The 22,950-nt window shown below is 40.5% G+C and overlaps 1 protein-coding gene across 2 annotated transcripts in view; it reads left to right on the forward strand.

The window, feature by feature from the left end:
- LAMA1 (laminin subunit alpha 1) overlaps positions 1 to 22,950 on the forward strand; it is a 204,599-nt gene that overhangs the window by 160,268 nt on the left and 21,381 nt on the right. For both annotated transcript variants that reach the window (XM_019525624.1, XM_019525630.1), the window contains exons 34-49: positions 2,862 to 2,960; positions 4,443 to 4,554; positions 4,715 to 4,877; positions 7,591 to 7,801; positions 8,038 to 8,154; positions 8,246 to 8,409; positions 8,759 to 8,897; positions 12,399 to 12,492; positions 14,025 to 14,141; positions 15,715 to 15,897; positions 16,220 to 16,374; positions 18,331 to 18,474; positions 20,031 to 20,164; positions 20,511 to 20,661; positions 21,224 to 21,348; positions 22,270 to 22,420. In XM_019525624.1, the coding sequence (XP_019381169.1) occupies positions 2,862 to 2,960; positions 4,443 to 4,554; positions 4,715 to 4,877; positions 7,591 to 7,801; positions 8,038 to 8,154; positions 8,246 to 8,409; positions 8,759 to 8,897; positions 12,399 to 12,492; positions 14,025 to 14,141; positions 15,715 to 15,897; positions 16,220 to 16,374; positions 18,331 to 18,474; positions 20,031 to 20,164; positions 20,511 to 20,661; positions 21,224 to 21,348; positions 22,270 to 22,420 (2,259 nt within the window). The remainder of the gene's footprint in view (positions 1 to 2,861; positions 2,961 to 4,442; positions 4,555 to 4,714; positions 4,878 to 7,590; positions 7,802 to 8,037; positions 8,155 to 8,245; positions 8,410 to 8,758; positions 8,898 to 12,398; positions 12,493 to 14,024; positions 14,142 to 15,714; positions 15,898 to 16,219; positions 16,375 to 18,330; positions 18,475 to 20,030; positions 20,165 to 20,510; positions 20,662 to 21,223; positions 21,349 to 22,269; positions 22,421 to 22,950) is intronic.

A 22,950-nucleotide genomic window follows, 5' to 3' on the forward strand; every position in this document is an offset into this window, starting at 1 on the left:
CTTCCCAGCAGAGAGAGGTGGAAGCCGTCCCTTCCCAGCGGCTCACTGCCTCTCTCACCAAAGAGAAGACTGTGGTCATGGAAGCCAAAGCCTTCCTGATGACACCAACGTTGCAATCTTTGGTTAACTACCTGGATCCTCCTCTCCCTCCTCAGCCTGTAGCCCAAGACTGGGAGGGTCAGAGAAAACACCACCTGTGCCCTCAGACCCTTTAGCCCTGCTCCCAAATCCCTGTAGCACCTCATGACCCAGCTGGGAGCACTCCAAGCTGTGTCATTAGCGCCCACATGAATAAGGAGCATGGGATAGTGCTCAGTGGGCTGGAGGAGCTTAGGAATCTTCTATGCAATGTCTCAGATGCAGGCTTCTGGGAAGCAGCAGACTTCCTGGGCTAAGGGGTTGGGGCAGCAGATTGCCCCCTCAGCCCCCTCAGGATGAAGTCTCGCATGACAACACTTTGTGCTTTGTCTTGGGGAGAGTAGGGGCGGTAGCTACAGTAGTGCCCGTGTTGCCTGTGGGAGCTGGAAACTCAACAGGCTTTGCTGGGGTGCAAGAGGTTCGTACCCGTTGCATAGCTCCAGCGGGACAGGAGTCTTGGTGTGGCGGGCCTTAGGGCCCTTGACCACCTTGGTCCATCCCCTTGGCTGGACAGAATGGGAGGTCCCCGAGTCCTTCCTTGTCCCGGAGGGAGACCGTGGTCTACCCTCCGTCTCCCGGGGGAGGAGGGCCTGGCAGTAGGATTCTATCTCATGCTCACAGTCCCTGATGACATGCAGTCTCTGGACTGCGGCCTGGAGCTCTTCCAGCTCATCCAAAGAATATATTCTTTGCCTTCTACACAACAAAGGCACACTGTTGACTCGTTCAGCTTATTGTTCACTGTAACTCCCAGGTCTTTTGCTGCAGAGCTGCTGCTTAGCCAGTCAGTCCCCAGCTTGAACTGGTGCATGGGATTGTTCCATCCTAAGTGCAGAACTTTTGCAATTGTCCTTATTGAATTTCATGAGATCTCTTTTGATCCAGTCCTCCAGTTTGTTGAGGTCTCTCTGAATCCTATGCTGGAGGGTCCCTCATTCAGTAAGGGACCCTCCAGCATATCTACAATTCCCTCAGCTTTATGTCATATGCAAACCTACTGAGGGTGTACTTCATCCCATCTTCCAGATCATTGATGATGATTATTGAACAAACTGACCCCTGGGGCACTCTATTTGATACTGGCTGCCAACTAGGCATCGAGCCATTGATTACTACCCTCTGAGCTAGACGATCTAGCCAGTTTTCTATCCACCTCACAGTCCCTTCATCCAACCCATACTTCCTTAGCTTGCTTGTGAGAATGTTATGTGTGACCAAATCAAAAAACTTGCTGAAGTCAAAGTATATCACATCCACTGCTCTCTCTTTATCCACTGAGTAAGTTATCTCATCATAGGAAGGCAATCAGGTTGGTTAGGCATGACTTGCTCTTGGCAAATCCATGCTGACTGTTTCTAATCACCTTCTCCTCCTCCAAGTGTTTAGAAATTGATTCCTTGAGGACCTGCTCCATGATTTTTCCAGGGATTCAGGTGAGGCCGACTGATGTGTAGTCCCCCAGATCCTCCTTCTCTGTCTTAAAGATGTGCACCACTTTTGCCCATTTCCAATTGTCTGGGACCTCTCGCAGTTGCCACAAGTTTTCAAAGATAATAGCCAGTGGCTCTGCAGTCACATCAGCCAACTCCCTCAGTACCATTGGGTGTATAACATGTGGCCCCACACACGTGTGTGACTTACACACATCCGGCTTTTCTGAATAATCCCAAACTTGTTCTCTTACCACTGCTGCCTGCTCACCTCTTCCTCAAACTGTGCTGCCAGGTGCAGTAGTCTGGGAGTTGACCGTCCTGTGAAGACTGAGGTGAAAAAGGCATTGCGTACTTCAGCCTTTATCACATCATCTGTCACTAGGCTGCCTCCCTCATTCAGTAAGGGACCCACACTTTCCCTTATCTTCTTCTTGTTGCTTGTAGAAACCCTTTTTGTTACCCTTCAGATCCCTTGCTAGCTGCAATACCAGTTGCATTTCAGCCTTCCTGATTTCATCCCTTCGTGCCTGTGCAGTACACCCTAGTTGTTTATCCAAGTTTCCAGTTCTTATAAGCTTCCTTTTTGCGTTTTTAGCTCATTGAAGAGTTCCATGCTAAGCCAAGCTGGTCTTCTGCCATACTTGCTAGTCTTCCTGCACATCAGGGTAGTTTGTTCTTGCACCCCCAGTAAGTTTTTAAAAAAAATACAATCAGCTCTCTTGGACTCCTTTCCTCCTCAGGACTTGTTTTCTCAGGGGATCCTTCCCATCAGTTCCCTGAGTGAGTTACAGTCTACTTTTCTGAAGTGCAGGGTCTGTACTCTGCCACTCTCCATCCTTTCTTTCCTCAGGGTTCTGAACTCAATGATCAGGTGCCAGCAAGTAGTCCCAGGGGATAATGTTAGGCATCATAATTTAGAGGCATCTTTAGGCCGCTCCGAAGAGACTAGCTCAACCCTTGATAAGGCTAAAGTAACAAAGAAGTGGGTGATGTAGAACCATCTTCCTCCATCACACACAGTCAGTAGATTCCGCTGCACAATTGGCTGGTTCCAGAGATTTGACACCTAATTGCACCAAGAGTACTTGTGAGGTCAGCTGATAACATCTCAGATTTTTTAATTTACACATGTAAAATCAGGCATTTGAACATATTAATGTTAATAAACGTATATTACCTAAAATATACACTAAGTTTTTGCATTTAAAATTTTCTGGTTACAAAAACAGTAGCTTCATGAAATCTGTACTAAGAATTATACATTAAATATTAATCTGTTATTCCTTAAAGGGGGTTTTATTACCTAGAGAAGATCCACTTCATTCACTACAGACAGCAAAAGAACATCTGATGAGTATATCGGGACGCACTGATCAACTGCAAAAGGAGGCAAGTACTCTACATTTTGATTTCAAGTTACAGAGTGATATTTGAGGAACCTTTTATGGAAAAGTCTTAGGCCTTACAGTATTCAGTGGGGGTGAAAAGAGAGTTGTTTAGAAATTACTGTAAACACCTATAACATTTAATAGAGTAGTTTTTTTGAGTTATTCTGTAAAACTGCAGCAGAGGTATAGCGTTCTACTACAGAATGGTTAAAAACATACAAAAGGTCTTCTAGTGTGTTTTAGAAAACTTTAATTTTTAACTATTTTAAGGATTCATATATCAAGTAAGGAAAATATTTTCTTCTTACTAGTTTTGGCAACCTTTTTGTCATTTATGGACGTTTGCCAAGTGTTGCTACCCTTTAACCACATTCATTGTTGTGTTTTTTTTTTTTTACAAAATGATTTAAGTGAGCAGACTGCAAATGAATAAGCAAAGCATTTTGTATTTAGTCTTCACTCTGGTAAAGGTCCTACTGAGGTTAAAGGGGACATGTCTACATGTGAGCTTAAATGCATATTAACTTATTTTAATGTGCATTAAAGCATCATTAAAATGTGCTATTTAGTTAATGCTCATTAAAATAAGCTAATATGCATTAAGTGTCACTAAAACTATGCTCTTTAGTTAATGCCCATTAAGATAGGCTAATGTGCATTTTCCTAGTACCTCACAATGGGGGGTGCCTGTACATGAGCCAGACAGTTGCTTTGATGTGCTGTAATTAATTGAGTCTGCTGGAGTGTGGTAATTACTGCGCTGCAACCAGCCTCTGTGTCTCATGTATCACTGTCCCCGTACTTCAAAATGGCAGCAGGGGTGCTTTAACTAAAACTTGTTTGAGCTTTAGATAAAGTGCCCCCACTGACAGTTTGAAATGCGGGGATGCTGATACACAAGATGTTCCAGGCGCTTTAATTAGAATGGTTCTCAGAACTGCTCTAATTAAAGCTTCCCTCTGTCCCCCTATCCTCCCCCAACCAGGGAAGTGATAAATGAGGATACCAGTATTATGTACTAGAGATCTGTCATGTCATTTATTGGCCACTTGTGCTCTTCTACATTTCTAACATAAATCAGCATTTTCAGGGATACAGATGTTGCTATTATTACAAGAGGTGCCATATCTGGTAAATGACTCTATTTTAAAATATTAAAATTTCATCTTCTCTTCTTCAAAGTAATTATTTTGTGGTGGTAATATCTATTGTAGTGACAATTTAGAGAGCAATTTCTCACTGATATTGAAAGATGTAGGACACACAATTACTAATCCACCTGCAGGCATCTCATCTCAATTGGTTGGCCAGCATCTGAAATCCACTTAAATGTGACTTTATTTGTCAGGAAATGTTATTTGTTTTTTGTCCCCATACAATTCACTGCAAACCTTAGAAATGTTTTTTATTCAGTAAAAAATTCAGAAGAAAACCACAAGTCTTGAAATGTTATCATAAAAACATTAATTTGTTTTTATGCTAGTTGACTAGAATGTTAGAGAGGGCCCGGCAACTCAACAGGGGCACTCAAAGAAACATGAACAGGAGTCAGGAATTGACTGCATCTATTGACACTGTGCATACAACCATCAAAGGTAATGTGCCTGATTTTAAACTATGTCCACACGCACACCTTTTGTAAATCTGAGACTGTTGTTTCCGAGGGGAGGCTATCTATGCTAAATTTGTGAAAGGGACTCAAACTTACTCCATCTTTTCCTAATGACTTGGATGAATTGTTTCATTCTCACTTAGTCCTTGCTGAAGTGGCTGCATCATTAAATGAGACATTGGGTCTGGATTTCCAGCTGTCAAACAGCACAACTCAGAGTTTGCTGGAGAATATCTCTACCCTGCTGGAAACAATGCATAAAAGGCATTTCAGGGAGCAGCACCAAAATGCCAATGCTGTACTGAAGTAAGTATTATCTCATTGCTGTTATATACCTGAAAAATATATCAGTTTTGTAACAGTATATGGAAAAGAAAAGATGTTGGTTATGCTGTGCTGGAACTGTAGGGTAGAATCTTTGAAACACATGTAAGGATTTCATAAACCCTGCTCACTGTGATGCTAAGTTTCACAGGGTATTTTCCCCCACATACACGTATCACTAGTTTTTGAGGGACTGATGGTGAAGACAGGAGCAGAGATAGTATGTATGACACCATGTATTACTCTTAGTATTATTACGGCTATTATTATTGATAGTCATAGTAGTAGTAGTAATAATAATAATACTTTAAAATGGCTTTAAAATTATTAGTTGCCAGAACTGGGAAACCTAAATATTGGCTCTTTTACAGCATTTTGGTATTTTAAACATTTTTAAATATTGTTTTTTTACAGCATTTGGGATTTTTAAAATGTTCATTTCCCTAACTCTAGCTTCACTGAAATCCATAAGAATTTTATTGTTGACTTCAGATTTAGACTGATGTCAAATGCTTTTGAGAATTACCCCCTCCATCCCCACCTTTTTTCTGCAATTTTTTAGATTGGGAAGGATACTGTGGGTGCATCTAGACTAATCTAATGTGTAGTAAAGCGTCACTGCCTACATTGTACAGCAATTACTGCGCAATATATTAGTCTAATACACCAGTTTCTAGTTAGTACCTGTAGACACAGGTACTAATAGTACCTGTAGATACAGGCACTAGAAAAACAGTGCATTAATTAATGTACTGTACTGCACATGTACATACTGACTGGGAGCAAATTCGTCCTGGTCAACCTAGGCAGCAGGGAGCCACAGGGGGCAGGGGGAGCTGTCTTGATGCAGTGGGATGCTGCCTGTCAGCCACACGGAGATTGAGTCCCGATCCTCCACATGGCTGGGAGAGCTGTCCTGGCTGCTGGGTCGCTGCCTTCTAGCCATGTGGAGATCAGGACACGTATTATTAAGGCAATCTCCACATCGTTGGGAGGCAGCTGCCTGCCCAGCCAGGACAGCTTCCCTCCTTCTCCCACACAGAGCTCCCCCTGGCTGCTATAGGGGGACAGGGCAGGTCAGGAGCAGCCCTGAAACGGGCTGCTCCTGTTGAGTTCAGTTTGTTCCCAGTGGGGGCACACATGTAGACAGATCTCAGGGAGAGCTTTAATGAGCCTGAATTTTCTGCGCAGAAATTTCAGATGCATTAATTGCACATGTAGATATGCCCAGTATTTGCTTAAATGTGTCAGATAAATTGAATAATTTTATTTTCATATATTAATGTGATCCCAAAGTAGAGTCGGGTAGCAAGCATACAACACTTTGCTCACCAATCTCTCATGCTTGCTCTTGTCTTGTTTAGTAATTTTTACAAAAAATAGACAGACATGAAAATGAACTAAAATGCAACCTAGTTATTCTCATAATAATGAATGACTTGGAATAGCGTATAAAAGCACCTCCAAGCACTCCATCACATAGTAACAGAATGTTCTGACTTTCACAGTAGCCTGGACTGTTATACAGGGCATTTCTCAATTAACTTTTTCAATTACTGGCTCACAGCAGAAATTTCTGAAAGTTCTCTGATAACTGTCCTTTGACAGATTGCAGAAGAGAGTTAATAAGATTTATGCCAGTACTGTAAGAGTTTGCTCTGCAGAATTTATCTTGCTATGCAGCTGCAAATTCAAAACTGATTTAAATAAGCAGCTTGACAGTGCATTTGTCAGGGAGCAGATAGTTACCTCATGGATCACAGTGAATTGCCTTTTTGATTATATACCATTAAACAGTATTTATAACTTAAGTCTTTCTACATTTACTTCAGAAGACAAAGTTCCCCATTGTTTTAGAGAGTAACCTTTCTGCTATAGTTTAGGGGATACCACCTTGTAAAATATATTCATATTAGCACCTGTTTTTTATTATGAAGTAGAACTACAGTTTCTGATGTTAAAGATTATAGATCAATATTTTAAATATATAAATGCAAATACATATCTGGTATTTAGTAGGTGAGATGAAATGTGCTTTGTTGTTTGTGATAACTCTATAAATGAAACATACTTCGCTGTAGTTGAAGACATAAAAAAGCGGATTAAAGGAAAAATCAGAATTATTTATGTAAAAGTGGTACTTCAGGGCCTGTAGTGTGCATGTTATATATTGGTGGAACATAGGAGTTCCGTGAAGGGTCACATCCTTGGAAACCTGAGTTCAGCATCCTGTCTTTGAAAATAGCCAGGACTAAATATTTTGCAAAAATACTCATCATGGAAAAATATAGGTAATAAATAAATAGATAAATAAAGATTAGGTAATTCTTTGGCAGTAATTCTGGGATTACATATAAAACCATTTTTAAGGAAGGTACAGGATTTTTCTCTCTTCTAGTAACTATCGTACTGAGGGATTGCATATTTTTATTAAGAATATGTAGAGAGTCCATTTTCCCTCTAACTGAGGTCATGGGCAAAGCTAACAAGCCACAATGCTTGTCACAAACATACACCAACAATATCTAGTCTTCTGTTGGTACAAGCAAATTTTATAGCTGTATGTGTATCTGTATCTGGTTCGTGAACAAACTTGCATAAGTTTATATAAAGTCAGCATTTAGCTTGGGTAATCCTGTTTTCAATTCTCACATCCACCTACATTTATTGACTATCCTCTCTCTCTCTTTATTAGAGGTGCAGAAAGGTTGTTGCTACGGGTGCAGAAAGAGTATCACAGACCCCAGCAAGAATTTGCAGAACTGAAAAAAGATGCAAGTGATCTCTTATCAAACCACATGAGCAGACTACAGGAAGCCCAGGACTTGGTGAATGAGGCTCATGCTAACACGAATGAGACGAACCGGCTGCTTCCCCTTATCTTTAGTAACCTGGCAGAATTAAATGTAAGATTGGAGGTTCCACATTGTCAAATACAAAAGTATCAAATAAATATTTTGTTTTAAATAGTTCACTTTACAGACTTAAATTCATCTTTAGATTTTAAAGCTAATATTTTTAATATCCAAAAAAGCCTGTGTAGAATCTATGAAATGTCAATAATAGGAAAGGTTAGACAGTATTTGATTTCTGCACTAGCTCATTCTACAGCTTTTCACAAAGCACTTGATTTATGTTACAGAATAAAAAGCTAAGCATAAATGTGGAAAATGACCTTTCCATCATGCTAGTTAAGGAAGGGAAGGCATTGGTGGATGTTGCTGCACGTCTTGCCACAGATGTAAAGAACTCTACATCGGTAAGTTTCTAAACATGCTAATATTAATTTTGTGTAGTCTGTTGTCTGTTTCATTTGATTCTTTAAAAAGGTAAATAATTCTACTACTAAGAATCTAGAACTCCAACGAGATGGGCTGGTTCTCTGGAATGCAAAATTGCGGCATCATGTGGATGACCTGGTTATGCAGATGTCCATGAGAAGAATGCTTGACTTAGTCTACAGAGCAGAGGATCATGCAGCTGAACTTCAAAGACTTGCAGATGTTTTAGAGAGGTAAAAGCATCAAGATTTATGAACTCAATAGAGGCTTTATATACATTACTGCCAGATGTAGTTAAGACAAATAAGAGGTTAAGCTGCTAAGAGAGCAGATCATTTTTTCTCTTCTTTCCAAACTACAATAAATTTAGTTGCTTTTACTTTTAATGTAAGTAAGTGGTATTTTTCTTTTAGAAAGGGTTGATTAATGTCTTTCTGTTCACATGAATGACCATTTCTAAAACAACTAGCACATTAATGTTTAAATTAATGTATGATCAGTGGATACAATGTTGTGTGACTTTTTATATACCCATCAATTGCAGATATTTATATAAATAGATATATATTTTTTCTTCCACAGTGGCCTTTCAAATGTAAGAAATGTATCTTTGAATGCAACCAGTACTGTCTATGTCCACCCCAATATTAAAAGTTTGATTGAAAGTACAGAGAGTCTAGCAGATGATGCTTCTCGAATTATAATTGACCCCTTGGACTTGGTAAGTATTCATGTTTAAGTCTTAGGTTCCTCCCATATCAGGCTCTTCTTTGAATGCCTGCTGATATGCTTTTCCATCATTCTGTACTCTGATATCTGAGTCTCCTTGTCAGACATCTGCTGAATCCACTCTTGCCTCCTTTCATGATTCCTGTCCTGACTTAATCCCAAAGGACAATGGTGGCAGTATCATGTTCTTTGATACCACCTGTTGCTTTCTATTCTCCCTGAACATCTTTCCTACTTTGTTTCCACTTCTGAAAAATACTCCCCTGGGTAATTCTTTTCTTTCATGTATTCATCATCTGAGTCACCTTCCTGCTGGACTTAGTTTCATAGTTTCTAGGGTCAGAAGGGACCTGAGCAGATCATCTAGTCTGACCCCCTGCCATGGCAGGAAAGAGTACTGGGGTCAAATGACCCCAGCAAGGTGTTCATCTAACCTCCTCTTAAAAACCCCCAGGGTAGGAGCCTGCACCACCTCTCTTGGAAGTTGGTTCCTGACCCTAGCCGCCCTGACCGTGAAATAGCGCCTCCTGATGTCCAACCTAAACCTACCCCCTGCCAGCTTCTGACTGTTATTCCTGGTCACTCCTGGCAGTGCTCGGGGGAACAGTGACTCCCCCAATGCCTGCTGATCCCCCCTGACTAGTTTATAACAGGCCACAAGATCCCCCCTCAGCCTTCTCTTTTGGAGGCTGAACAGGTTCAGGTCCCGTAGCCTCTCCTCATAGGGCCTGCCCTGCTGTCCCCTGATCATGCGAGTGGCCCTCCTCTGGACCCTCTCCATGCTGTCCACATCCCTCTTGAAGTGCGGCGCCCAGAACTGGACGCAGTACTCCAACTGCGGCCTGACCAGTGCCGCATAAAGGGGGAGGATCACCTCTCTGGACCTGCTCGAGATGCATCTGTGGATGCATGACAAGGTATGGTTGGCCTTCCTAACTGCCTCCCCACACTGCCGACCCATGTTCATCTTGGAGTCAATGATGACTCCAAGATCCTTTTCCGCCTCCGTGCTGACAAGAGGGGAGTTCCCTAACCTGTAGGTATGGTGCCGGTTGTTCCTCCCCAGGTGCATCACCTTGCACTTGTCTGTGTTGAAACCCATCCTATTCTCATCCGCCCACCCTTGTAACCTGTCTAGGTCAGATTGTAGCCTGTTGCTTCCTTCTAGTGTGCCCACGTCCCCCCACATCTTAGTGTCATCAGCAAATTTGAACAGGGTGCTTTTTGCCCCCTCGTCCAAATCACTGATGAAGATGTTGAACAGCGCGGGCCCGAGGACCGAGCCCTGCGGAACCCCACTGCCCACGTCCTTCCAGGTTGAGAAGGACCCATCCACTACCACCCTCTGGGTGCGGCCCTCCAGCCAGTTGGCGACCCATTTGACTGTGTGGGTGTCTACGCCACAGCCCCCCAATTTCTTAATGAGAACGGGGTGAGAGACAGTGTCAAAAGCCTTCCGGAAGTCCAGGAAGACTATGTCCACTGCTACCCCTGCATCTAATGATCTGGTGATCTGATCGTAAAAGGCCACCCGGTTGGTCTGACAGGACCTGCCACTGATGAACCCGAATTATAATTGATATCAGATTTTCAGATTATCAGATATCAGATTATACTTTGATTATCAGATTTTCTTTCTCCTCATCACAGCCTTTCACCCTCACTTTTTTTATGAATGTAGCTTCATTTTTGACACTCCCTTTGACTCTGATTTTTCTCTTCACCTCCTTGTTTGACCTCCATCCCTGGATCACCTCCCCACTCAAAGTAGCCAACAACACAAGCATATCTTCATTATACTCTACTTCTTATCTCCAAATATTAGCTTATTTCATTTAACATCATCCATTTCTCCCATTCCTCTTGGACAGGGATGCTCAGCCTCTGGCACACAGGCCAAATCTGACTTGTGGAGCCATTGCATTTAGCCCATGATGCTCTCCATGCATCAGGGAATTTAGTGGTGGGGAAGCAGTGGAAATGAATACCACTACCCCTACCCTGCCACCAAATTCCCAAACCCCATGCACCTGGGTCAAGGCTGGGCCACACCCCCATCCCCTGCGTGGCTGGGTCAGGACCAGGCCATGCTCCTTTCCCCTGTATGGACAGGATGGGGCCGTGCTATCCCCAACCCCCACTGGTCCAGATCTGGCCCCTACTGCACCTATCTTGTGCCCTAGATCAAGCCTACTGGCTGGATCCAGGCCACCGACAAACCAGCACCATCCTGCAGGGTGAAATTGAAATGGTTGGGCAGCATTGCTCTAGGCCATTCTGAGGTCTCCAGTCCTTAAGTACCCATCACTTAGCTGTCTCTGTCAGTCTTTTCTAACCAATCTGCTTTTTCTTTCATTTCAGTTATATACTTACACACACATACATATATGCATATGTGTGTGTGTGTGTGTGTGTGTGTGTGTGTGTGTGTATTTTCTATTGGTCTGTTTAACCCTGATATGTTTGTTCCTACAAAATCTACCCTACTTAACGCCTAAGCTGAGCTCACTCGTAGCATTGACTTTCTTTACCTCTTCCACATTGCTTTATGTGTTGAAAATGTTCCAGAATCTTATATATTTCATTAATTGCATATTTATTTAGTCATCCTTTAGTCTTGCTACCTTCAGGACATTGGGCCAGAGCCTTAGTCTTCTATTACCAAGATTAAAAACTTAGACATTTTGCTTTACATTACACCCTTTCTTGTTTTTCAAGTTTGAGCAGTACCTAGCACATTGTGCTGACCTGGGCATAAATTGCATCCAGTCAGCTCAGACAGCAGGGGGCCAGACCCCTACCTGCTGCCTTGCCACACAGCTCTGCACTTTGGGCACCATTGTGCCCCAGCCAGGCCCTGGCTGCCCTCTGCTGCCACCCAGATCTCAGGGCTGACCCCCGAGCCTGCTTCTGGTCTGGGGCTGCTCTGCCCTGGCTCAAAGTACGAACCTGCCCAGGAGCAGTTAACTCTGGTTAAACTGTGCCAGAGTTTATTCCATCACCTTAATAGCATGTGTAGATCCACCCTGTATGCTCAAAGTTATGTTCAGACTAATTAGCATACTTTCAAAATGCTTTTCTGCTAGTTAGTTCCATTTTATATATGGGGAAACTGGTTCAAAGAAAGTTTAAGATCAACATTTTTTAAATATGAGTCCCTATCTTTAAGTACCCAGTTTTCATAATTTTATCATTACCAACTTTCCTGAGGTAAAACTGTGAGTCAGCACCTGAGTTTAAATGTAATAGTTTATCATTCCTAGTTTCTATTCCATCAGGTCATACCAAGATTCACCATTGTTTATTTATTTTTGTTATATTGAAAAAAGTTAATGTCCCATAGTTAGTGAATTCATGCTTAGCAAACTAATATGTTGAAAAGACCATAATAATCAGAATATACATGAAATTAATACCGTTTGAGGATTGGTGGAATTTCTTTCAGGTAAACTTATTTTTTTCCTATGTGGCAAGCATTGTTTGCTTTTTTCAGCCAGAAGAATCTTTTGATTTTCTTGGGAAAGACACCTTACTGCTTAGTTCGAAATTTCTGAATGAAGCAAAAAATCTGAAGAGGAAAAATGATGGTAAGCTGCAAAGAATGTACATTTTTCACAGTATTTTCATAGCTATGCACTGTTATCTATATGTTCAATATGCAATGAATGTAAATTAATGAGGAAGAGACATAAATAAGAAGAATTAACCAATGCATCATGGGTAAATGTGTTGTTGTAATGTCAAAGAAGGAACATAATTTTCCTTTGTGAGTATTAAAAGGAAACCTCTGTTCTGTTTCTTTTCTTTTTCCAAAACATACTTCTAGAACATAACTGATTATTCCTTACTGATTATTTCTCCAAATGCAATGAATTTAGTTATTAGAGCAGATGCAAGAGCCAATAAAAGTAGATTCATTCTTGCATGGTTCATTTACCTCAGAGCCAGTGATGAATTAGGCCTAATGACCACACGGGTATCTAATATTTTTCTTATTGTCTCAGCTCAGGTGAAATTTATAGTAACAAGCTGAACATCTACTCAGTGCTTGTATAAAATGCCTTTCACCATCCTATCTATACATTTCTAAATCCTTTCACGTTTTTATTACTCTGAAAAGTTTCAGAAGATTTTGGATCCTGCACCACTGACATCAGTAGGAGTTTTGTCATTGACTTTAGCTGGAACAGAATCTTGCCATAAAGGAAGATGTTTTGCATCAGATCATACAGTGAGGGCACACCTACATGTTGCCATATGATGACATTGCTAGGGTGTCGTGCTTTAGTACCACATTTTGGAAGTACTAAAGCACGATGCAGTACGGGTGGTTACTGTGTCGTGCATGTGGCGCACAAGTAGATTTCATTGCTGTGTCACTGTAGTAGTGCACTATACTGGGAGAGTGCGCTGATATGGCGGTGTAGCTGGTGATCATGTGTAGACCCACATGATTGCTACTTTGCCATAGCATGTCTTACAGCAACATAGTGCGTCGCTACATCACCATAGGGTGCCGTATAGACGCTTGCTGAGGGGATATTTTACTGAGATCAAGTTGTAATAAGAAACTGCATTTTGTCTCTCAAACATCTTTGAAAATATGCATATGGCTATGTAATCTCACTGGTCAGAGAATGTGTATTTTTTATTGCCAGTAAAAATATCCCTAGGTGGATCCTATCAGAATCGTAAGTTATCTTATTTCTAAAAGCCTAACATAATGATGGAAATCAAATATGCTTTCCTTTTCCTAATCATACATGCATCATTTTGACCCAGTTGCTTTAACCAAGAACAACAATTTTGAGTAAACCATCATGGACTTGTGATAAAGTACTTGAATATATAGGCCCCAGACAACTTACAGCACGTGACCTGAGCCTTCAAGAGGCCGAGAAGCAATAACTATACTTATTTTAAACTTGTATGTATTCACTAAAATACCTAATGTGATTTAAAAAAACCCAAAACCTTCCATTTGATCCATTTCTTAATTGTCTGCACCTTATACTTACTATTTTTAAGAACTATTTTAAAGATTTTGATTTAATATGGACGGCAAGGTGTTTTGCATTTGTACATGTGTAGAAAAGAACACAGCTGTTTCTTCCAACAGGCCTTGTGTCTGGATTGAATGGATTGAGGAAGAAGGTACAAAAGGTTCGGGAGAGTTCTCATAAGATTGCTAAGCAGCTTAAAGTTTCAGTGACAGCACTGAGAGCACTACCTAATGGTAAGTGAAATCTGTCTCACTACACATCTCTTATTGTTCAAAGCCATATAGGATTTATTTTTTTAAGAAAGGTCAGTGTTTCAAACAAACCAGACCTGAATATTGCAGATACTATTATGAAGAGAGTGGAAAAGAGAAGTTGTAATACATTACATCTAATGTTTCTTCATTTGTAGGAATTGAAGGATTCACTGTATGTCCAGATTAGAACACTTCTGTTTCACAGATGTCCAAGTTTAAAAACATCCTGTTTTACAATGCCAGATCTTAAGTCGCACAGAAGTGTAACAGTAATGGAAAAATTAAGGCTATGTTGCTAACTGACATAAAGCTAGTAATTCAAAGTTAAGGCTTCACTTATGTTTGTTTGAATATAGCTTTGGTAGTGAGTTACTTTGTGTTGCTTCTTTCTTAAGGAAGCAGCAAGTGACCTGTGTAGGGGAAATCCCTTCATAACCAAAGCTGATTCCAGAAATCCAGCTAACTTTTATAACAGATGCCTTCAATCCTGGCAGAAAAGGGACAGGCTGGGGGTTGGGTATGGTGAAGCCAAGCTCTGCTCTGTCTGATCTGACCCTGATGTAAGTCATGTGAGCCAGAGGCAGAAGATGGAGCAGGTACCATGCTTCTCTAACTTCTTCCCAGAGGCCAAGGATCTAAGAGCAGGAACTGCCTCTCTGTGATTGCCATCGTCTGCTACTTCTGTCAGAAGTATCTAAGAGCAGGAACTGGCCAGCATTTTTTTAAAGTAATGTATTTGATATGTTGACCTTAACAGTTATTTTCTAGATCACCCCTATAAAATTAGTGTCTTGGATTGTACAGAATGACCTCTTTTTCAAAAGTGTCAGATGAACAGACTCAAAACTTCTTTAAGTTTTATCTGTGCTCATATCCTGGTGAGAGCTGGTCAAGAAACAAGCCATTTGGTGTAATTGTTTGCTGAAATTCAAGTTTTGAAGAAAGAATATTTAAACATCTAAATTCAGAATCTTTTGGCTGTCTCAGGTCATCTGAATTCTCTTGACATGTATATACTGTGTGCCAGAAAGCTCTTGAGAAGTAGAATTTACTGGCAGATATACAGCATAGCAATAAGGCAGCTTCCTTAACTCTGGCTTGGAAGGTAGCATTCATAGAGCTGTAATGGCGTGTATCAGTGTGGTACACCCTGACAGCATGCTGGGGTAATAGAAACATACCCTTTATGGCTCAAAATGCATTAGATAATCAGGAATCTGGTCCCAGTTTTATTTTGGATTTTTTTAATGGTTCATTTTAAGACTCATTATTTTACAGAGAAAATGTCAGCCAGAAAATATGTTTTTCACCTAACTTGAAGCAAACAAGTCTGCAAAATGTAATGTGTATTATCAGACATTCTATCAGCTACAATCTTTATAATGTTTTGAACACATTACTGTGCCAGTATAAATTAGATTGCCAGGAGTGACTCTTTAGGAAAGCCTAAATACTTGTTATGACCTTGGTCTTTTACTCATACAAATCTCTGAAAAAAATGGAAAAATGGCATATGCAATCATTGGGATATATAGAATCATTTATATTCCAGATACCAGTGAAAAAATTGTTGAAGCAAAAGAGATGGCTATGGCTGTGAACAAAAGTGATGTTACTGGTGTAAGCCATATTGTGGATTTTACTCAGAAGCTGATAAACACTTCATCTGCATTGTCCAGAGTTAATGACACATTGCGGAAAACAAGTGAACTTATAATGGACTCATCAAAAGCTGGTTAGTTAGCTGCTTCATTGCACTGTAGAAATGTCATTGCATGCAATGCTAATATTGGAACTCAATAAGCATTAAATAAAAATTCACTAACTATAGATTGGCTTTTAAAAACATATATATGGAATTACTTTCAGTTGAACTTATTTTTTTCATATATATATCAAATTAATGTACTAAGATTATGTGTATATATTTTCTTTGATATTTAACCACTATACACTATAAAATTTTCCAGTATATGCCATCTTGGTCAATATATTCCAGGACTGAATAACAAATTTCCATCTCAAGCTGCCTCAGCATCTCCTTCTTATTTTGGCAGCAACCTCAGCTGAACAACAAGTTAAAGAAGTAGAAGCACAAGCCAATCTTTTATTTGATAGGCTGAAACCACTGAAAAGGCTAGAAGAGAACCTGAGTAGAAATCTGTCTGAAATAAAAGAACTTATCAGTCAGGCCCGCAAGCAGGCAGCATCTGTAAGTACATCATCCCTGCAGCTCATAGCTTGAAGTGACTTGGTTTTCTTCCCCTTTCAACAACAAGTATTTTAGAGGCAAAAAAGGCCTTAAAACTCACTTTTAAAGGTGTCCTGTTGTTCTTTCATATCAAGCAAATCTACACTGAAGTGAAGTAATGGATGCTGTAAATATAGCTAGTTGGTGGGAGTTAGGAATTTTAGCCTTGAGCTTTTTGTATCTATGGACCTGTGAGAGCAGTGAGCCATTAAGCGTCCCTTTCTCCTCCCTATTGCCTTTTGTTTGTAAGGGAAAATTTTCCTTAAAAACAATAGTGTCATGTGTCAGGCAATAAGTGGAGAGACATTTGTGTGGGAACCAGACAAGTGGTTGAATGGAAGTGACTTTGTTTTTGGAGCAAGGTGATTTCCCAGCCTATTTGAGAAGTTATGTGAGAGGTATAGAATACATGTGTATAGAATATGAGGATTATTATGAGATTGTTTGAGTGGGTTATCCCACAACAATAGGTTCTGTCAACCAGGTTGCCTTACATCTGACCTAATCCATTATGTCTACTTTTATAAGAAAAACTTGCTTATACAAAATATTTCAAAACTATGAATTGGTCATTTTGAAAATTGAAGGCTCTAAGTAAGAAAAGTACTTAAACCGTGTTATGGACCATGGCAATTTATCATTACGACACAAAGGGCACATCTACGTGTCACCGTATGGCACCGTTGCTATGGCCCTGTGCTTTAGTACTTCAGTTTGGAAGTACTAAAGCACAGCGCTGTATGGGTGGTTACTGGGCTGTGCCCATGATGCCGAGTTAAATTTCCAGGGGATTTCCCTTATACGAGGGGAGTGCACTGCTGCGGCAACGTAGCTGGCGATCACATGTAGACCAGTGGGATCACTATGTTGCTGTAGTGCATCACTACATTGCCATAGGGTGACATGTGGACATGCCCAAAGGGGGATTTAGTAGAACTGTTAATGGACTAGATCCTGTTATTCAATGTGGGCACATCTACATGTGCCCCTACAGTGCTGTTGTTACTGCACGGTCACGTAGTACTTCCAAAAGAAAGTATTACATGATGGTACAGTAACAGCCTGTACTGCACCATGCCAGCAGTGCATGGCTATTTTTAGCTGTTACATCACCATAGCAAGGCACTATACCAAGAGAGCTTGTTGCTACAGTGACGTAGCAGCAGCATCACAGTTTTTGCCCGTGGACACTACGTCACCATATCACATTGCAGCGGTGACGCAGTGTCACATGTAGACATGCCCTGTGAGTACTAAAGTCATGAACATGCACACATTAGAAGCAGTGAATCCAATATTAGTGAAATAAATTATGCAAATCAGAAATCAGTACTTTGAATATCTTCTTAAATAACCTTATTTTTAAATGGATCCTAAATGGATTTTCTAACAAATTAGTAAATACATTGCTAGTGATTTAAAATTGTGGAATTCCTTTTATTGGAATAGAAGCTTAGCCTTTTAATTTTTAGATTTTTTGGGGATCTAAATATACTCACCAAACTAGTTTCTTTTTTTGGAGGTGGTTAGAGGAGGAGGGAAAAGGGAGATCCTTTGAATTTTCTCAACCCTTAAAATCTACTTTTTATTATTAATATAATGTTTTTCCTAATAAATGGGCCTCATATACTAATGTATTAATGACTAATGTAGTTCTTGCTATATGATGAATTCCTTTAATATTGAGTACTATGACTAGATGATCAGATGATGAGGCACCCTTTTACTTACTATATTTTAGGCAACTTCATTTTTTCAACCATCATCTAGGCATGCAGCAGTGTGTGTGTTTATAATAGCCTTATTAATGAATACTTAGCTCATATGAAACTCTTTCAGCAAATCTCTTGCATTCGTCTAACCAGCTATGTGCTTTGTATGCAACAAATATTTTTGTTTCCTTTCTTTTTTCCCCAGATTAAAGTTGCAGTATCAGCAGACAGAGATTGTATTCGTGCCTACCAGCCTCAGATTTCATCCTCTAACTACAACACCTTAACATTAAATGTTAAAACAACAGAACCCGACAACCTTCTTTTCTATATGGGTAGCAATGGAAATGTAAGTCCAGTTGTGTACCATTCATTGACGATGTTGGAAATCAAGTATTTTAAATATTCACTAACACGATTCTCTCTCCATACATGTGCACAACAACTAACCAGACGAGCCACCAGGCAGGTGTGTGTGAAAGAAGGAATAATTATCTGCTGTAGATCACAGCAGGGCTGTGTTGTAGTGGTTGTACCACTCACTCCTGCAGGGAGGAGGATGGAAAGTAGCAGGTCTTTCTGTCCTGCCCACTGCCCAGGAAGCTCAGTTAACATAACACTCTTAGGCCCCTTCTATACATTACAGGTATCTCACAATTAACTGATTTATTGTGCAGTTACCTTGAGACCAGCTATCCCTGCAAAGTACCTTTCAAGTTATAAAAAGCTCCAACCAGCTACAAAATTAGCCCTCAAAAACATGTACTAACTTTTATAACTGGTTGCTATCAAGCTTTTAGTTTGTATGTGTAGCAGGTTCTTCCCTACAGGGGTGTACCTTGCCCAGCTGGAGCTTGGAATCCCACAACTGGAGGGACTCTTAGTCCCAGCAGCTGCCTACTCTGGGTCCCAGCAGCACAGGGACCCAGAGTCCTGCAGCCATGGATGCTGGGTGCCAGGACTTAGCCTGGGGGGTGTGACTGCCCCAGGGGTGTGTGAAACCATGGCTGTCAGGATTCTGCAATCCCACGGGTTCATATACCCTTGAGGCTGGGGGATCATGGCAGCTGTGATCCTTCAGCCCCAGGGGTGTGGGGAGGCACCCCCACAATTAGGAGCCCCTCAACTGAGGGGTCTTCCAGCCATGGGAGCTTGCTTCTTGCCAGGGCTCTCCCTGTGCCAGCAATAAGGCACAATGGGATGTAGTGCACATGGAGGCAAGGGAGGAGGTACAATTGTGTGGATCACACATTAGATCCCATCACACCTTTACCTGCATATCTAGAGGGGGCCTTAATTTTGGATATGCAGAGCATACTGGGTTCTCCTGCTGAGAGGTGCCCCTCTTGCCACAAAGGAACAAGCAACATTTAGCCGAGGTAGCTATGAGGCCTCTACCCTATGTGTAGGCAATGCTCATATGAAATACATTTTCTCTTGGGTACATTATTGTAGGCTTTTCTGTCCACTAGACATGTCCCCGCATTTGAAATAGAGCTTTGCTGAGACCTGACAGTAGTCCCATATGACAGCACAGCTGAAAGTTGTCTTTTTCCTCCCACCCCTTGTGATCCTAGCAGTTGTACAGATTGCCTATTTCCACATAATTCCTGTGTGCATAATTCCTGTTATTTCTGTATTGGCCTTTTGAGTTCATATCATGTCTGAATTTGCATGTTTTGTAGGAGGGAAAGAAGGAGGATGGAGAGAAGTAAGTACATTAGTGGAAGAATTTGTTAGATTTAATAAGTTTTTCCTTCATAGAGAATGGTTTGGCTCAAAGTCAGGTCTGATAACCCGGGATACAGGCATGGTTTAAGGAAGATATACTCAGAAAGAAACGTATTAAACAGTACAGGAATCTGCCATGTATAATACATTAAAGCAACAACCATCATTTTCCAGAATGACTTCATAGCAGTGGAGATGCGGCGTGGTAGAGTAGCCTTTCTTTGGGATATGGGCTCTGGATCAACAAGAGTGGAGTATCCTGATTTTCAAATTGATAACAACAAGTGGCACAGGATATATGCAACCAGGTAATGCTGGTTTAATGTGGGTAACAGATATTTTATTTTCTAAACGAGTTAAATTGAAAGTTTGATTTCTGCTAGTAGTAGCATGTGAATTTTTACCTACTATGAAAAATGTGATTCCATGCAAATTATGCAAGTGCAGTGCTGCATGATTATATTACCAGGCTAAAATTAGAGCTTTACTGGAGTAAATGTGAATTACCCTTTAAAATGCATGAGCCTGTTGTGTTTGAATCTCTCAGTGACAGCTGATTGTTTAGCTTAGAATGAGTTTGTTGGTATGTAGTAACCCATCAGGGTAACTTCTGAAAGTATTTTAATCTACAGTGTTTTGTGATTTTTTTTCAAGGTTTGGAAAAACTGGTACACTGAGTGTAGAGGAAGTGAGCTCCACTCAGAAGCCCTTAACTAAAACTGCAGCCTCTCCTGGGACAGCTACTGTACTGGATGTAAACAAATCAACATTGATGTTTGTTGGAGGACTTGGAGGACAAATCAAGGTTATCTAAAAATGTTATTCTACAACATTGTTTTTATCCTGTTGTAAATACTCATCCTGATTTAGAAATAATTATGCCGATTGGTTGGTTGACCAAGAAATGTCAGGCATGCTGTGGAAAAACCAAGGTTGAAGATTGGTATCCAGAGCTATCATCCCATTATAAAACTACTGGGAAAATGATGTTTAAAGTGACAATCAGGAAATTCTCAGTGTTAATATGAGTGTAGGCGGTAGGGGTTCTTGGATCATGTTAAACATTTCCAGTCAGTCTGTTTTCCCTCATTCTCTTTCCTCCATGATTTGGTATAATTGGTATTTGTTATCCATTTTGTTATGATTGTGAATGGGTCAAGGACATTGTTTTTTACTCATGGCAAAACTCATCCATTAAGATGTGAATTATAATTATAAATAATCATGCTAAAACCTTTTGTTGTTCTTCCACAGTGATTTATCCCTAACATTAGTTAGAAGTTTAATAAAAATAGAAACCATTTGGCTGGAGACATTCCAAAGTAGTTAACCTTAATCTTATTCATCAAGTATATTTCTTCTCTCAGAAATCACCAGCGGTTAAGGTGACTCATTTCAAAGGATGCATGGGAGAGGCATCCTTGAATGGCAAATCTATTGGTCTTTGGAATTACATTGAAAGGGAGGGTAAATGCAATGGATGCTTTGGAAGGTAATATTTTCTCTATCTTTTCTTAGAAACATGCACATTTATTGTGGGAGCACTTGGATATAAATATAATTTTATTGTTGTATGTTTCTATATTCATTAAATGTATGATGAATTTGGGCAAACTGTAGCACTTCAGTGGTTATTAGAACAGTTTGAAGAATGGTATCAGATGGTGTCAGAAGTGCCTGCTAAATCTATTTATTGTGTACCTTTCCCATTTATTACCTGGTTTCACTGTTTTCATATGGTTCGCAGGCTTTTATAGATTTTTGTTTATGTGTCCATTGTAAGCAATTAGTTTCAGTATACATTTGTATTTTAGAATATTTGGAATATGCAAAGCATATTTATTCCTTTTTTCTACTAGAAAATTTTCTAGTATACATTACATTTTCAGTAGCTGTACTTTTTTTTTAGTTAAATAGGATTAAAAAGAAATAAGCTTTTACTTAGCCTTTGCAGAACCAGCAGAGGGTGCTGCATGATTATATAAAAGCCCCAAAAACCCCATTGCAGGGGGGAATGATGATAAAACAATTACTGAAAATGCAATTATGCAAGGAATTTGAGGAAATGCATGCCATTCTTTAAAGTTTGAAGGTAAGAGGCATTTTCCTCCCCTTGAGAAATGTAACAGTTTTTCTTTCATAAAGCACGACTGAGAATTTTCTCTCTTGTGAGAACATTTCCCCAAAGCTAAATTAGACATTGTGAGTTTCTGTAATGAAAGTAGCCCTTGGCTGGGCTCCCTTCGTTATTTATGACATAAAAGATTCAAGTCTTCTACAGTCACTCTTCCTAATTATGTTGTTCCTGGCTACATTAACTGATTGTTCTCTCATAGGTTTCACATAAAAAGGTGCTTATAAAAATGAAAAATTTGTAGTTAGTATTCCAACTATTTGTTTTTCCTTTTCATAGCCCTCAGGATGAAGACACTTCATTCCATTTTGATGGCAGTGGATATTCAGTTGTGGAGAAGGCGCTCCGCTCCACCGTGACTCAAATAATAATGTTTTTCAGCACCTTCTCCCCTAATGGGCTCCTGCTATATCTTGCTTCTAATGGCACTGTAAGAAAATTGGCTTGATTTTATACCAATCAAAATTAGTATTCAGAGTCAGTAAATAATTTTCCCCATCTTTCAGGAACTGATTAGCACACTGTATTACAGCATAGAGAACTTTGACCCAACTGCCAAGGGAACCCAGAGAGAAGTGACAGTTGCTGAACCATTGCTATATTCTGGGCGGATCTGCACATGCAATTAAGGTGCAGCAATAAACTCCGGCACCTATTGCGCCAGAGTTTATTGCTCTTGGGAGCAGTGTTTGAATGTGCACTGGGACTACAGCACATTGAGATGGGTTGGAGCAGTCCCAGCTGGCAGGGAGCCTGGGGGGTCAGCCTTCCAGTTTGGGGCTGCTCCAACCTGGCTCAGTATGCAGTGGAGGGGCTGGCTGGAGCACGAGTGGAGAGGCCCTGCACTGAAGCACCCTTGTGCCCCAGCCAGCCGGCACTGCATCTACACGTGCACTGCTGTGGATTTAAAAAACTCTGCAGCAGGGTAATATTTGTATTTACAGCTCATCCATCTGGGAA

The sequence above is a fragment of the Gavialis gangeticus genome, unplaced genomic scaffold (genome assembly GCF_001723915.1).
Source record: "Gavialis gangeticus isolate Ggan-Ray unplaced genomic scaffold, GavGan_comp1, whole genome shotgun sequence".
In the NCBI taxonomy this organism is placed as follows: Eukaryota; Metazoa; Chordata; order Crocodylia; family Gavialidae; genus Gavialis; species Gavialis gangeticus.